We start from the raw sequence: 12253 nt of genomic DNA on the forward strand, positions 1-12253 counted from the left end.
TGGGGGGTCACTTCAGTATTTCCAGCCATGGCCGATGATATTGCAGCATCGGCCATGGCTGGATTGTAATATTTCACCAGTTTTTTAGGTGAAATATTACAAATCGCTCTGATTGGCAGTTTCACTTTCAACAGCCAATCAGAGCGATCGTAGCCACGGGGGGGTGAAGCCACCCCCCCTGGGCTGAAGCACCACTCCCCCTGTTGCTGCAGATCGGGTGAAATTGGAGTTAACCCTTTCACCCGATCTGCAGGGACGCGATCATTCCATGACGCATACGCTGCGTCGCAGGTCGGATTGGCACCGACTTTCATGACGCAGCGTATGCGTCAAAGGTCGGGAAGGGGTTAAAAATGGCAAAGGGCTTGAATCGCAAATATTAGCACACAAAATCTGCCGAAACGTGAGTGCATTTATCCATTGCGGTAAATACAATATCCTGAATTGTAAGGAATTGTATTTACTAACTTTCACTCCAGCCCTCCCCAAAACTTCAGGACGACGTACAAGTACACAACTTTATAGTTTACTTTTGCCTTCAGTTTAATCAACTCTACATGAAAACTGATTGAAATGTTTGACCTTAGACCAAGTTCATGATCTGTATGTGCAGAGCAATGCCCAATCTGACCACGGGTCTCACTACACGAACCTTTAACCTCATAGACACATATGTGCCTGTGCTTTCTAGAAATCCATGGTCAGTCCAGGCATTGCGGTCCATATACAGACCTTTAACACGCTCATTTGAACTGAGCCTTAGAAAGATGATGTCCGAATGCTCATTCAACCAACATTCAACCAAGAGCATCTTCTCCCCACACTTAGATCAGCTGCCATTTATGCTTTTTCAAAGGCGTCCTCGAAGTCAGCGAGACAGTGATAGCAGCCGCATAACTCACAGAAAGGTCAAAAGGATTTGAGATCGAAATACAACTATCATCTGTAAGGAAAGAGTCGGGGCTGCCATACACAAACGGACCGCCAGTCAATAAGAAAACTATAGTTCTGACCAACTTTGCTCTGATGTGTATGGAAGTACTGTACAGTATAATGTTACATTGACCAATTGGGGCCACATTCTTTACTTCACACAATTACTTGTCTGCAGAATTTTAATTTTGCATGTTCTTTTTAGAAACCATTTGCAAACTTTATGGCGCTACATAAATTGGTATAATTTAATGTGTATACGTGTTACAGATTTGATGGTACAGATGTCTATCAGCAAGTTATTTTGTATATCAGGTGAGCGAGTCTCAAATACAGCTATAACCGGGATTTTATCAATTAATAAATCTGCCGGAGATCCTTCAATTTGGATTTTAAATAAGTTTTCAGTTTTAGTGCTGGATTAAATCAAGATCAAGATTACATTGGATGCGTTAACGATTTATAGAAAGGAAAGTTATTGCTATCGTTACATCTTCCCTTGCTGAAGCTTTGCAATTGTGCGGCTTATTTACATTTTTATTCCTTTATTGTTTGAACTTCCACTAACTCAGAAAATATTTTATGACGACTGAATGTATAAATACAAAAAATATGTTTATTTTACAAGTATTTAAATGAAATGTTTGTGTTAGCCAGAAAATGCATAAATCCAGGTGATCACAAGATGCTACAATGAAATGTGATCTATGATGGTCCCTTGTATGATGTCATCTCACAAATGGACTGAATGGAAAGCGCTGAGGTTCCTTTCTTTTTTTGCCATGATCATATGCAGAACATTCAGGACCTAAAGCACAAATGAAGCACAGATGTTATGATTATTAAGCATTTATCTCTTATAGATGATGAGTATATGACATAGCATCCCATTACCATGTGCAATATTATACACAATATCCAAAAGATATGTACTGTATGTGTGATATATTTGCTTCATAATTATTTAGTCAGAAAATGAATTTAACATTCACATTTTACAGGATTCAGAATCTTGTTTCTAACAATCCATGCAAATGCCCAGAATTGTTTGCACCTGCCACATAGAAACATAAGTTCTCATTCATGCAATCAAAGCATTCAAAGATTCATAACATTGGCCATTATGGACACTGTTTACATCTGCATTGGAACCTCCATCCCAGTTTCTGATATTTTGCCAGAGGAAATTGATTGTAATATTTTGGACACCATTGCAGAAAATCCAATGGACCCGATTAGATTCAATGGGATCATCGAAAACCAATCATATCCAGCCTGCAAAAGGTTTGGGACTGCCAAGTTTTCATATTTTTGTTCCAATAAGTGCACAAAAATATAGATATATAGATGAAGTGAATAAAGCCTAGCTTGGGTTAACATAATTTAAATAGTAACAAATAGAGATGAGAGGATCCTGCTGACCATAAGAGCTTACACTTTACAGGAGAGAAAGGACCCCACTGACCATAAGAGCTTACACTCTAAAGGAGAGAGAGAGGACCCTACTGACCATAAGAGCTTAGGGTACTGTCACACTCTGCAACTTTCCAACGATCACGACCAGCGATACGACCTGGCCGTAATCGTTGGAAAGTCGTTGTGTGGTCGCTGGAGAGCTGTCACACAGACCGCTCTCCAGGGACCAACGATGCCGAAGGCCCCGGGTAACCAGGGTAAACATCGGGTTACTAAGCGCAGGGCCGCGCTTAGTAACCCGATGTTTACCCTGGTTACCATCGTAAAAGTAAAAAAAAAAAACCGTACATACTCACATTCCGGTGTCCGTCAGGTCCCTTGCAGTCTGCTTCCCGCTCTGACTGAGTGCCGCCGTAAAGTGAAAGCAGATCACAGCGGTGACGTCACCGCTGTGCTCTGCTCTTACATTCCAGCCGGCAGTCAGTCAGAGCGGGAAGCAGACTGCAAGGGACCTGACGGACACCGGAATGTGAGTATGTACGGTTTTTTTTTTTTTACTTTTACGATGGTAACCAGGGTAAACATCGGGTTACTAAGCGCGGCCCTGCGCTTAGTAAGCCGATGTTTACCCTGGTTACAAGCGAACGCATTGTTGGATCGGTGTCACACACACCGATCCAACGATGACAGCGGGAGATCCAGCGACGAAAGAAAGTTCCAAACGATCTGCTACGACGTACGATTCTCAGCAGGGTCCCTGATCGCTGCTGCGTGTCAGACACAGCGATATCGTATGGATATCGCTGGAACGTCACGGATCGTACCGTCGTAGCGACAAAAGTGCCACTGTGTGACAGTACCCTTACACTCTACCCGAGATAATGTACCCTGCTGACAATAAGAGCTTATGCTCTACAGGAGAGAGAGGATCCCACTGACCATAAGAGCTTACATTCTACAGGAGAGAGAAGACCCCACTGACGACAAGAGCTTACGCTCTACAGAAAAGAGAGAGGACCCCACTGACCATAAGAGCTTACACTCTACAGGGGAGAGAGAGGACCCCACTGACCATAAGAGCTTACACTTTACAGGAGAGAGAGAGCACCCCACTGACCATAGGAGCTTACAATCTACAGGAGAGAGAGAACTTCACTGATCATAAGAGCTTACACTCTACAGGAGAAAGAGAGGACCCCACTGACCATAAGAGCTTACACTCTACAGGGGAAAGAGGACCCCACTGACCATAATAGCTTACACTCCACAGGAGAGAGAGGTTACTGCTGAACATAAGAGCTTACACTCTACAGAAAAGAGAGGACCCCACTGACGATAGGAGGTTACACTCTACATGAAAGAGAGGATCCCACTGACCATAAAAGCTTACCCTCTACAGGAGCGAGAGGACCCCACTGATCATGAGATCTTACACTCTACAGGAGAGAGAGGACCCTGCTGACCATAAGAGCTTACACTCTACAGGAGAGAGTACCCCACTGAGTATAAGAGCTTACACTCTACAGGAGAGAGAGGACCCCACTGACCATAAGTGTTTACACCCTAAAGGAGATAACTCCACTGACAATAAGAGCTTACAATCTACAAGAGAGAAAGAGGAAACCACTGACTAAAAGAGTTTACACTCTACAGGAGAGAGAGGACCCCACTGACGATAGGAGCTTACACTTTACCGGAGGGAGAGTACCCCACTGACCATAAGAGTTTACACTTTACAGGAGAGAGAGAGCACCCCACTGACCATAGGAGCTTACACTCGACAGGAGAGAGAGGACTTCACTGATCATAAGAGCTTACACTCTACAGGAGAAAGAGAGGACCCCACTGACCATAAGAGCTTACACTCTACAGGAGAGAAAGAACCCCACTGACCATAAGAGCTTACACTCTACAGGAGAGAGAGAACCCCACTGACCATAAGAGCTTACACTCTACAGGAGAGAGAGAACCCCACTGACCATAAGAGCTTACACTCTACAGGAGAGCGAGAACCCCACTGACCATAAGAGCTTACACTCTACAGGAGAGAGGACTCCACTGACCATAAGAGCTTACACTCTACAGGAGAGCGAGAACCCCACTGACCATAAGAGCTTACACTCTACAGGAGAGAGGACTCCACTGACCATAAGAGCTCACACTCTGCAGGAGAGAGAGGACCCCACTGATCATAAGAGCTTACACTCTACAGGAGAGAGAGGACCCCACTGACCATAAGAGCTTACACTCTGCAGGAGAGAGGACCCCACTGACCATAAGAGTTTACACTCCACAGGAGAGAGAGGTCCCCGCTGACCATAAGAGCTTACATTCTACAGGAGAGAGAGGACCCCACTGACCATAAGAGCTTTCACTCTGCAGGAGAAAGAGGACCCCACTGATCATAAGCGCTTACACTCTACAGGAGAGAGAGGACTCCACTGACCATAAGAGCTTACACTCTACAGGAGAGACAGAGGACCTCACTGACCACAAGAGCTTACCCTCTACAGGAGAGAGAAAGGACCCCACTGACCATAGGAGCTGTCACTCTGCAGGAGAAAGAGGACGCCACAGACCATAAGAGCTTACACTCTACAGGATAGAGAGGACCCCACTGATCATAAGAGCTTACACTCTGCAGGAGGGAGAGGACCCAGCTGACCATGAAAGCTTACACTCTACCGGAGAGAAAGAGGACCCGACTGACCATAAGTGCTTATACTCTACAGGAGAGGGCGGACCCCGCTGATCATAAGAGCTTACATTCTGCAGGAGAGGACACCACTGACTATAAGGGCTTTCACGCTACAAGAGAGGGAGAGGACCCCACTGACCATAAGAGCTTACACTCTGAAGGCTTCTACCGAGTGTGGCAACCTCTCACATGTGGTGGAGAATGCGGGCAGCGATCCTGGAACCCGGTAGAGCCTGTGGACAATTATTTGTCCTGGTTGAAATCCGCCATCTAGCACAAACCATCCAGCAACATTGAGAAGCTGTTGAAACATCTTGTGCAGGCACAACAGCAGTACCAACTTGCTAGTTAGCAGGCACAACTAGTGCAACACGATACGAATGAGCTGTTGGTACAGCAGCTTCAGCAATTTCAGCAGCAGCGATAGCAGCAGGAGATGCTAATGCAACCAATGGAGCTCCTTGCAGAGTTAGTTCAGGTAAGTTCGGCAGTCTACTTCTCATCTCCGGAAAGTGATGCATATGCCCTGAAAACGGTAAGGCACAGGCTGGTTAAGCATAATACAAGCATTGTCTGCTGAGACTGCAGTCCATAGGTTCAGGGGGCATATTACACTGAGCGGCTATGTGCCCAGGATTGTGACACTGCCATCAGACCACATGCTTCATCCCAGTCTTAGAGGTCCCCTCAGCAGGATTGGGACATCCTCCAATTATGAGCCTAGCCATACTCTTTGTTGAGCCCGTCCCATTTTGGGTATCCCAGTACAGGGATGTAGTAACAGCTGGTTTCCCAGGGGCTTTGTCCACCACCTGGTACCTCTCAACCAGTTCAACCAGATTGTCTGCATTCCAGGGGTCTCACTGGGCAACCCAGGTCTGTATGGGCGTGGGTAGGGAGTGGATGAATCTGTCCATTACCACACACTTAACCCTCTGGGCCGGAGTGGACGATGCTAGCTGCAGCCACTTTTGGACCAGGTGTAGCTTGTCAGACATCTGTGAACAGGGTGGTTTACCATCAGCATTTGCCCAGCGGTGGACTCATTGAGCCCTTACAGACATTGTCACCCCCAGGCGTGCCAGTATCTTAATTTTTAACTTCCCATACTCCTTGGCATACTGGAGGGCTAAGTGATAATGTACCTTCTGGGGCCCCCTGTCAGATATGGTGCTAGGACCCTTGCCCATTGCTTCAGCAGAAGTCTTTCCACCCACTCAAAAACTGTTAAGAATGCTTCCACCTCATCCCCTAGAGGGTAATGCAGAGATTTTATTTGCCAGGCTGTTACCGTGAGATTCTAGAGTATTGTAGGTCTTGCCCTACCTGCCAGATAACTGCCCCTGTGTCTCACTTCAAAAGTCCCTTAGTTCCCTTGCCGGTGATAAAAATTCCCTTTTTTGTGAATTGCTATGGACTTGGTGGGGCCTCTTGTTAAATCTCCACATTGCCACAAATACTTCTTGGTTGTCATGGATTATGCAACCCGATACCTCGGAGCAGTGCCATTGTGGAACTCCTCAACTAAGATTATCACGCGGGAGCTTGTACAAATCTTTGCTAGGATCGGATTGCCCAAGGAAAATTTGATGGACCAGGGAAAGTTGTTTATGAACTAAGTGATGCTGGAGCTGTGCAGAGCCCTCCAGATCACTGAGCTGCGAAACTCCATGTACCATCTGCAGACCAATGGCCTGGTTGAGCACTTCAACAAGACCTTGAAGGCCATGCTCAAGAGGGTCATTGAGAAGGCCGGGTGAGACTGGAACTATCAAATCCTGGTGAGGTCATGAACCACTGGAAGCTCCTTCCCTGGGGGCCTGTCCTGAAGCCAAGGATGAGGAGGTCGTAATTGCAGAGATATTGATGCCAGCCCAGAAGCAGCAGTGTTGAGAACTGCTGCAGCAGAACCATGATCTGTTCTTGGAATTGCCAGGGTGCACACAGGTCGTGAAACATGACATACTAATGGATCTGCATGTAAGAGTGTACCTAAAGCCCTACAGAATCCCCAAAGCACGGCGGGAGATAATCTCACAAGAGGATGCTGGACCTTGAGGTAATAGAGGAATTAAAAAGTGTCTGGTCAAGTACCATCGTCCTTGTACCGAAACCCAGTGGCGAGTGGTGGTTTTGTAACGGCTATCGTGAGCTCAATGAAGTGTCTAGGGTTCACCCGTTCCCAATGCCCTGCATGGATGAACTTATTGAGCGACTAGGGCCTGCGAGGTTTATCACAACCCTCGACCTAACGAAGGGATACTGGCAGATCCCCATGTCGGGGAGTGCCAAAGAGAAGATGGCATTCTTGACGCTGGATGGCTGCTTCTATTACACCAGGATGCCATTCAGTCTGCAGGGGGCCCCCATTACCTTCCAGAGGGCAATGGACCGGATCTTGGAGCTGCATAGGAAATATGCCTCAGCTTATTTGGATGACATCCTCATCTTCAGCCATGACTGGAGTTCGCATCTCCCAAAAGTGCAGGCGGTCCTCAATGTCTTGAGGAAAGCGGGGTTTACAATAAACCCGAATAATTGTGCCGTTGGGAAGGAGTAGGCTAGGTACTTGGGCTACATCATTGGGAGAGGCATAATCAAACCTCAATTAAATAAAATAGAGGCGATTCAGGAGGGGCTGCAACCACTTTCCAAGAAGCAAGTGAGGGCATTTCTTCAGATTGTGCGGTACTACCAGCAGTTTATTCTGAATTTCGCCACGATTGCCGCACTGTTAATGGACCTTCTCATGGGCACCAGGCCGACGGTGGCAAAATGGACTCCTTACACAGAGAGGGCATTTCAGGAACTCAAGCGAGCTCTGTCTAGGCACCCTGTTCTTGTCGCACCAGAACAAAAATTTGTGTTACAGACCGATACTTCAGAGGTTGGATTAGGAGCGGTACACTCACAGGAAATAAATGGAGGGGAGCATCCCATCCTATATCTGAGCCCAAAACTCTCTTCTTTCGAGAAGAATTATGCATTTGTGGAGAAGGAGTGCTTGGCCATGAAGTGGACCATGAATACACTAAAGTACTACCTTCTGGGCTTTAGATTCAAATTAGTGTCAGACCATGCCCCGCAGAGATGGTTGAGTGAGAAAAAGGGAAAGAACGGCGGGTGACTAAGTGGATCTCACCTTTTCAGGACTTCTCGTTTCCTGTAGAACACAGGCCAGAGAAGTTACATGGCAATGCGAATGCCCTCTACCGAATTCCTTGCCTAGTGTTGGATGGGGCCAAAACCCCTGGCTTTGGGCAGAGGGGGAATATATGACAGTCACTTGCTTTGTAGAGGTAGGGAGGTACGTGTCACTGCACATGCAGTGGTCAGTGATGTGAAACCAGAGTGTTTTTGTGCTTCCAGTACACTAGGTGCTGAGAGGCCATGTATAGAGTTTAATGCGCCGGTTTCATGTGAGCACTCGCATTGTGGGTAGGAGGGTGCTCACTGTACCCCTTTCCCTGTGGGACCTGCATGTGTTTGAGGACCTGCAGTAATATCATGATCATGTGACCAGCACATGACATGATATACCTGGACCTGTGGTTCAGTTGGTATGTGCTGTGGGGGAAGTTGTACTTCCCACAGAAGTGAGGACTAAGAGTGGCATTTTCTAACTGTGTGTGGGAGGAACACGCACCAAGGCAGCTGAACTGTATGTTATAATTTTGTTTTGTTTTTTACCGAGCCCAGAGAGCTGTGTTTTGTTATAAGCACCGTGGTTTATGTTGCACTCAATAAACCCACTGGTGTTTTCATGTGCATGTGCTCCTGAGATTGCCTGAAGGTTTCTACCAAGAGTGGCTATCCCTCACACACTCTATAGGAGAGAAAGAGGACCCCACTGACCATAGGAGCTTACACTCTACCGGAGAGAGAGGACCCTGCTGACCATAAGAGCTTACATTCTTCAGAAAAACAAGAGAGGGCCCTGCTGACTATAAGAGCTTACACTTTACAGAAGAGTGAGTAAGGACCTTGTTGACCATAAGAGCTTAAACTCTACAGGAGAGAGTGAGAGCGGACCCCACTGACCATAAGAGCTTACACTCTAGAGGAGAGAGAGGACCCCGCTGACCATAAGAGCTTACACTCTACAGGAGAGAGAGGACCCCGCTGACCATAAGAGCTTACACTCTACAGGAGAGAGAGGACCCCGCTGACCATAAGAGCTTATATTCTACAGGAGAGAGAGAGGACCCCACTGACCATAAGATCTTACTCTCTACAGGAGAGAGAGGACCCCACTGACCATAAGAGCTTACACTATACAGGAGAGAGAGGACCCCTCTGACCATAAGTGTTTACATTTTACAGAAGAGAGAAGACCTCGCTGACTATAAGAGCTAACACTCTACAGGACAGAGAGGACCCCACTGACCATAGGAGCTTACACTCTACAGGAGATATACAGAGAGGATCCCGCTGACCATAAGTGCTTACACTCTACAGAAGAGAGAGAAAGGACCACATTGATCCATTCATCTCTAGTGGTAAAGAAATTGGCAGTTTGTTATTGTTAAGATTCAATTAAGATACAAGTAATTCAGCCTCTTGTATAATAAATAAAAGATGAGTTCTCCTCTTGTATGGTGTCTGAGAAAATGTCTCACCATGAATTAAGAATACCTTTTTAAATTTATTTTGTGTCTCATGATTACAGGAAAAGAAATGGTTTTATGCAACCAGGCTAATAATAATAAAAAATAAATCAAAGCAAAATTTGTGAAAATTGATGATTTCTTTTCAGTTTGCATCTATTGAACATTAATGCAAAAAACAAAAGTCTACCACCATAGCAATAAATAAAGTGGAAGGCAATGATTTAATCTCAAATGTTTTAGGCCGTTGGAGAAAAACTTCTGCACAATAAGAAACTTTATTTTTTTTGTTGTAAATTAACAAAATGCAAAGTGAATGAACTAAATAGAAATCTAAATCAGTTGAATATTTTGTGTGACTGTCATTTGCCTTCAAAACATCATCACTTCTTCCAGATACAACTGTGAAAAATCAGGGATTACCGTATTTATGATTAAAGTCACGAGTTTAAGTTCAAATACCATTGAAACAGAACCAGCTATGTAAGGGGCTTAAAGTTGGTTGAGAAAAAGCCAAACTCTGCTACAAAGGTGAGGTTGTGGATAATTTGGGCCGGCATGTAAGTAAATGGAATTGGATTTGGATTATTAAGGTCTTCAATGCTGAGAGTTAAAGGCAGATATTTTTACATCAAGTAAAAACCATCAGGAATTGGCTTCAAATTTATTCTGCAGCCAGACAATGACCTTAAACATACAGCCAATGTCATCACCCAAAAATGCATTTTACATGGGTCCACAAGGTGATGTATGGGACTTAGCCCCTATAAAAACAATACAGGCACCTGATATTGGTACAGTGCCTGTGAAACTTCACACTAGACCTCAAGCAGCTTCGATTGTGTGCCTCTCCACTCTTCCTCCAGACTTTGGGACCTTGATTTGCAAGGTCTACGGTGAAGTTTCCACAATCAGTGATAGTTTGGGGACCCATGTCATCTGATGGTGTAGGTCCACTGTGTTTTATCAAGACCAAAGTCAGCACAGCCGTCTACTAGGAAATTTTAGGGCACTTCATGCTTCCCTCTGCCAACAAGCTTTTTGGAGATGGAAATTTCATTCTCCAGCAGGACTTGGCACCTGTACACACTGCCAAAAGTACCAATACCTTGTGTAAAAACAACAGTATCACTGTGCTTAATTGGCCAGCAAACTCGTCTAACCTTAACTCTATAGATGGTATTGTCAAGAGGAAGATGAGCGACACCAGACTCAACAATGCAGATGAGCTGAAGGCTGCTATCAAAGCAACCTGGGTTTCCATAACACCTCAGCAGGGCCACAGGCTGAGTGCCTCCATGCCACCATTGATGCAGTAATTGATGCAAAATGAGCACCAAACAAGTATTGAATGCATTTAGTGAACATACATTTCAGTAGGTCAAAATTTTGGATTTTAAAATCATTTTTCGAGCTGGTGTTATAAGGTATTCTAATTTACTGAGATAATGACTTTTGGGTTTTAATTGGCTGTAAACCCTAATCATCAACATTAACAGAAATAAACACGTGAAATAGATCACTCTGTGTGAATTTTCTGTTGACAGACTTGTGCGCATATCCGTTATGATTGCATTGGCCGAACTAAAAGCCTGTTCAGACAACATACTTGCGGCAAGACGTGGCAAGGCATGGCAGCACCTCCAAGTCATACAAGGAGAGGTCGAGCCAGGTGTGCAGCTTGGTCACTTAAGTAGTCATTTGTCATAGAGTACACCCACAGATAGCCCTTGCTGATATGACGGCCCAGTTGGTGGACAACCCCCCTCTTGAGTTTCACCTGGTGTGCGTGGTCCTCCCCTGTAATCCTTGTGGGTGAAAAGAGCTGGTACCTCTGAAAAAAACAGCATTGTCTGAGGGTAATCTTTTCAGCAACTCTTCCACAATGGCCCTCTGGCATGCATGCACTAACAATGGCACGTCTGCCTCCAACATGTGAGAAGGAAATTTCTCCTTGTACTGTTGGTCAAGAAAGGTGCACAGTCAATATTTCATGGTGGACAAAATGTCTTTCACGTGAGTGACTTGGGAAAGACATCTGGTAATAAACCTTGCCATGTGTGGCAGACTACAAAGAGTCAAACGTTCAATTTTTTTATATCACCTTTATTACACACGCCAACAGCAGACTCAGGGATAATACTAGTAAATAGTGAAGTTTGCATATCTCTTCACTGTTTGTACCAGTTGCACATCTGCTAGATTAATATAACTATTTTAATTTAACCAATAGAATTTTTTTATATATATTTTTATGAGACTCACCAACAGCACACTCAGGGAAATTACTGGTAAATAATGACATTTCCTACAATCAGCAGGTTTTGCGCCAGTTGCATAACTGCTAGATAAATATTAGCTATTTCAGCACTAGGCAAGGAATATTATTTAGCAAATAGCTCTTAAAAAAGATGTTTAATATATGCTGGTACTGAGGAATATTATTTAGCTGTAAAAAAAAAAGTGGTTTTAGTACAGGCTGGTACGCAGTAATATTATGTAACTCCAAAAAAAATTGTTTAATGTATGCTTGTATTAATTAATATTATGTGGCTCTAAAAAGAGCTGCTTTGTATATTATGGTAGTGGATGAAACCTT

The 12253-nt window shown here is 44.8% G+C and overlaps 1 protein-coding gene across 1 annotated transcript in view; it reads right to left on the minus strand.

Annotated features, from left to right (window-relative positions):
* Positions 1–1530: 1530 nt before the first annotated feature.
* The window catches only part of LOC143809222 (uncharacterized), a 119140-nt gene continuing 108417 nt past the window's right edge, over positions 1531–12253 (minus strand). The window contains exon 9 of the mRNA XM_077292341.1: positions 1531–1741. Coding sequence (XP_077148456.1) covers positions 1667–1741 — 75 coding nt within the window. The 3' untranslated portion in view covers positions 1531–1666. The remainder of the gene's footprint in view (positions 1742–12253) is intronic.

The sequence above is a fragment of the Ranitomeya variabilis genome, chromosome 2 (assembly GCF_051348905.1).
Source record: "Ranitomeya variabilis isolate aRanVar5 chromosome 2, aRanVar5.hap1, whole genome shotgun sequence".
Lineage (NCBI taxonomy): Eukaryota > Metazoa > Chordata > Amphibia > Anura > Dendrobatidae > Ranitomeya > Ranitomeya variabilis.